General features: G+C 42.4%; 2 protein-coding genes across 2 annotated transcripts; one reads left to right on the forward strand and one right to left on the reverse strand.

Moving 5' to 3' along the window:
• Positions 1-660: 660 nt before the first annotated feature.
• Positions 661-1968, reverse strand: LOC115762930 (arginine kinase-like). The gene has a single exon (XM_030705311.1). It carries the CDS (start codon positions 1893-1895, stop codon positions 753-755), a length of 1143 nt encoding a protein of 380 aa, XP_030561171.1. The 5' UTR covers positions 1896-1968; the 3' UTR covers positions 661-752.
• A 679-nt stretch (positions 1969-2647) lies between these two features.
• LOC115762931 (1,2-dihydroxy-3-keto-5-methylthiopentene dioxygenase) lies at positions 2648-3702 on the forward strand. The gene is made up of 5 exons (XM_030705312.1): positions 2648-2847; positions 2915-2992; positions 3044-3171; positions 3281-3374; positions 3431-3702. The coding sequence occupies exons 1-5, from the start codon at positions 2725-2727 to the stop codon at positions 3554-3556; spliced, it is 549 nt and encodes a 182-aa protein (XP_030561172.1). The 5' UTR covers positions 2648-2724; the 3' UTR covers positions 3557-3702.
• The last annotated feature ends 1088 nt before the right edge of the window (positions 3703-4790 follow it).

Genomic DNA, 4790 nt, shown 5'->3' on the forward strand with positions numbered 1-4790 from the left:
GCAGACTTAGCTTATTTGTCGTTGTGCTTCAAATTTAAATAAAACGAATTTCTGCCAGGTGCTGTCCTCCTCGATTCTCAAAAATTAAACTAGGCCCTGCATAAATTCACCAAGGCAGGGCACTTTGGCTCCGTCGGCCTGGAGGAGCAGCTGCGGAGGAGGCGGTGGAGCAGGAGGAGGCGGCGCAGGAGGAGGTGGGCGGGTAAGTAGATATGTATGTAGGTAGATGTATGTTTGTAGGTAGATGTATGTATGTAGGTAGATGTATGTATGTACATGCGTATGTACGTACATGCGTATGTACGTACATGCGTATGTATGTATATATGTATGTATGTATGTATATATGTATGTATGTATGTATATATGTATGTATGTATGTATGTATGCATGCATGTATATATGCATGCATGTATGTATACATGTATGTATGTATGCATGTATGTATGCATGCATGCATGTATGCATGCATGTATGTATGCATGCATGTATGTATGCATGCATGCATGTATGCATGCATGTATGTATGTGCGTGCTGCACTAAAAATGAAAAAATGCACATAGTTTATGATAAAATAGGCCGATTTTTAGGGAATTTCGGTATGTTAGCATTATACCGAAACTTGAAGCTGAAGCTAATTGATCATTTTCTTACGTGAGTTAGTTAATATACACTATTTATTATGCTGGCTTACATCATGCGAGCATCGCAGCTGGAAAAGCGTAATGAAAGGCAAAAAACAAAAAAAAATCTATTTTTGAGAGCTCGCCTGGCACTCGGCATCGATCAGGGCGGTGATGCCCTTGTGCATCTCCATAACGACCTGGTACTCGGTGAGGCCCAGGCGCCGCTTGTTGGAGATGTCATAGACGCCGTCCTTGGCCTCGGAGTGCTCGCCGCTGGTGCCGCGCACCTGGAGATTGTGCTTCTTGGCGACCTCCTCGAGCTTGGCCTTGTCGGCGCCCAGCTTGGGCAGCTTGATGTGGACAGAGGCACGGATGGTGGTGCCCAGATTGCTGGGGCAGAACGTCAGATAGCCGAGTCGCTTGTCGTGACTGAATTTGAGCGAATGCGCCAGCGACTCGACGCCAATGATCATGCGCTCGTAGGCTCTGCCCAGATCGCCGCCCTTCTCCATGGATATGACACGTATGTGATCCTCCTCGTTGACCCACACGATAAACGTGCGATTCTGGTTAATGAATATGCCGCGTCCAGTCGGCCAGAACCGGGAGGCATTCGCATCCTGCAGAAAGCGATCGCCCTCCTTGAAGAGCAGATGGTCATCGACCAGCTGCTGCTGTTCCTCCTTCTCCATGCAGCTGAGCGCCTTGAATTGGCCGGAGTGCTCGTTGCACAGCGTCTTCAACACCTTGTTGATCATGCACTCCAGATGGCGATACTCCTTCTTGGTCAGGCAGGGATTGAACGGGAAATCCTTAACGGAGCGAGCGCAACGGATGCGCGTCGATACAATGAAACGTTGCTCGGGATCGAGATTGGGAAAATCGGAACCGTAGCCAAAACAGGTTGCCGGATGCTTATCGGCTCCCTTGAAGCCCATGTGATAATCATCGATAATCGGATCGAAGAGTTCCGCAAACGTGGAGTATGCCTCCGGATCGGGCGCATAGATGCCAACGCCGGAATCGTGATTGCACAGCCCCGACTGGATGCAGTCCAACAGCGTGGAGCAGTAGGAGGGCGTCACCCGGGTCTTGATCTTATCGAATATCTCCTGGGTCAAATGCTTTTTCAATAGCGATTGCGATTTGGATTGGGCCAATGTCTCGAAGCCCGACTCCAATATCTCGATAATTTCACAGGGTGCTCGGCTATAATTTCTGATTGGAATTTTCTTGAATATACCGCGGGCCAAACGGAGCGACATCATAATTTTCAATAACTGTAAAAAATTTTGAAAACGAAAAATTTGTTTGTTGTTAATTTTGTTCGAGAATGCCAAGTGAGTAAAATATTACGAACGATGCGACAAACAACAACTCGTTTCTGACAGCTTGGGCAAGTTGACGAAATTTCTGTGTTGTTTTTCATATTTCCATGAAAATTCCAATGAAGTTCCGTTTGTATTTCAGTAAAATTAACAAACAAAACAAGCAAAACGAAAAAAAAACAAAATGTCTGCAAAGCGAATGAACTGCACAATAACGGTGCTTCATTCATTCCATTGCACAAATGAACCAAATGAACGAGAACAATTTATGCAGCTGCACGAAAATACTTTGTGGTGAATATTCAAAAATAATGGTATTTTTTTAGCTGTTCGTTTTTTTTATAATGGGAATTATTCGGTGATGCTTTGTACATTTAAATGAGTAAATTGCATTGAAAATATGTGCGCAAACATTTTATAATTTGCATATGCTTTGCATTAAAACGCAGAAATTAAGAAATAAGTTAACATTACAATACACAAACAATTTAGATATCTTTCTTTAAGTCCTTCTCGTTTCCCTTATTCATATGCAAAATATAAATACCCATATTTGATAATGGTACTTATATTGTGTAATATCGGGTACAAATAATTTATTCAACTTGTAGCCGTTCGTTCTTAAATAATGGGAATTAGTCGACTCAATGAACACCTTGCTCATTTGAACGAACGAACCAAATGAACCAGCTGGTTCCGTTCGTTCAGTCGTTCGCACGAACTTGCTCTGAACGTTGCGAGACGAAAACACAAAGCCAGCAATTTTAGAATGGTGCAGGTGTGGTTTATGGACAGCGAGGACAGCGATCAGCGGCTGGAGCACAAGCGGAATCCACCCATCTACCTGGATCTGGCAACACTGTACAAGAAAACCGGCGTGGAGTACTTTCGGGTAGGCCAATCGCGCAACGACCTTGACAAAGTCGCGCTTATCTTCACGTTCTTTCCCCTTTGTGCAGATCAATGCCGACGACCATGAGAACGATGAGCTGCTGAAAGAACTGCGCAGCAAGCGTGGCTACACCTACGAGGATCAGGTATGAACTGGTATAAAGCATAAATATGTACTAATGTTTGTTTGCACGCAGATCACCTGCTCCGAGCAGTGCCTGCCGGATTATCTGAACAAGCTGAAGGCCTTCTACACGGAACACTTGCACACGGATGAGGAAATTCGCTTGGTTCTCGATGGTTCCGGTTATTTCGATGTGCGCGAGTGAGTACACCATATTGTGTTGCCAGTGTTACCCTTCAAAATGATGGCGTAAACCTGTAACAGTTGCTCTCCAGGATGAACTTTAATTAACAGTTTTTCACTTTTTTAGCGGCGAGGACAACTGGCTGCGCATTGAGGTGGTTAAGGGGGATATGATTATTATACCGGCGGGCATTTACCATCGTTTCACACTGGACAGCAAGGTCAGCTTGGTTGAACGAGTTTAAAGCCTGCACTTAACATTTTTTGTTATCCACAGAACTACATAAAAGCGCGTCGTTATTTTATTGGCGAACCCGTTTGGGCTCCACACAATCGGCCGGCGGACAACATGGACTGCCGCAAGGCTTATTTGCAGCATTTGGTGCAATTGGGCAAAGCCTAATGTTGCCATGCATATAAATACCTTTGTTATAGCCTTTGAGTAAGCAATTAAATACATTTTTATTATTTGTAAAAAGATCGACGGGTGAACCAGTTCTTGAGGAACGAACTGGCTCACTAAATTGAACTACTTCGCAGAGTGACATTCTTTTACGTCGTTCGTCTAAAACATATGTTTTTGCATAACATTTTGCTGATCTCTTATTAACAGAAATCGATTGTTTTTAAAAAAAAAAACGTCTAAAAATTGTTTTAAGATTTCCTAACAATTATATATTTCAGCCAAATAGCGCTACATGCTTCACGCAGAGACTAAAAATAACAGCTGACTTTAACAGCCCTGTTTGCTCCTCACATAACATTCACATTTAATGTTAACTAACATTAGGCATCGATACTATTGCGGCCTACATAAACGCGATCCACCTTCGCTTGCGTCGAAAATTGGTATATTTCGTATTAGCCGTTCGCGGTCACACTGCTGCATTTATTTTAAATGTATAAGCAACATTTACAAAAACAACATCGAGCGGGTTGGACGCGCTGAAACGTTGGCGGATAAAAACACCGTTTAATTATTTTACAATTACGACTTTATTTGTTTACAAACAAAGCTAAGCATAACGTAAAAAAAAAAAATAACAAATTATGATAAACGCGAGTGTTTAACAGGTGTAATGCAATAAATTGCAACGGTTTCCCCCAAAAGTTCGTGTATGTATGTATATAATTGAATATGCATGTGTTTGTTTTCGAGCAAGGAGTCGTAAACAAATCAAATACCAATTAATTGTTATATTCAATATAAACAAAAAAGTGCAATATCTCTAATCATAAAACTATCGCGATTTGAGTGCGTGTAAAAAAAGCGAGAAAAAAAAATCATTTTTGGAAAGCCGCAGAAGGCAGCCAAGAAGCAGAACGGCCAGCGACGACGCAGCAGCAGCAGCAGCAGCAGCAGCGCGTTCTGCAAGTGTATTAGTGTTAAAGGCACACAGTGTACACGCGTTTATACATACGTGCATATGTATATATAGCAGATAAATAAGCAAGCGTATATATATATATTATATATGTATGTACAAGCGGGCGTGCAAGTAAATAAGGAAAATTAGCAAACGCAACTACAGGAAAAAAGTGAAATTTCTCATAGCACAGAAATTATACAATTTTTGTGCACTTCCTCCGTGCGGTTGTGTGTGTGAGTGTGTGTGTATGTGTGTGTGAGCTTGGAA

Source organism: Drosophila novamexicana, unplaced genomic scaffold (genome assembly GCF_003285875.2).
Source record: "Drosophila novamexicana strain 15010-1031.04,08,12 unplaced genomic scaffold, DnovRS2.1 tig00000644-arrow-pilon, whole genome shotgun sequence".
NCBI classification, from domain to species: domain Eukaryota; kingdom Metazoa; phylum Arthropoda; class Insecta; order Diptera; family Drosophilidae; genus Drosophila; species Drosophila novamexicana.

Bases quoted from the DNA above. Each gene is read 5' to 3' on its own strand.
- LOC115762930 (XM_030705311.1), bottom strand. From the start codon at position 1,895: ATGATGTCGCTCCGTTTGGCCCGCGGTATATTCAAGAAAATTCCAATC.
- LOC115762931 (XM_030705312.1), top strand. From the start codon at position 2,725: ATGGTGCAGGTGTGGTTTATGGACAGCGAGGACAGCGATCAGCGGCTG. The intron at 2,993-3,043 runs GTATGAACTGGT...GTTTGCACGCAG, and splicing joins GCTACACCTACGAGGATCAG to ATCACCTGCTCCGAGCAGTG. The intron at 3,172-3,280 runs GTGAGTACACCA...TCACTTTTTTAG, and splicing joins GGTTATTTCGATGTGCGCGA to CGGCGAGGACAACTGGCTGC.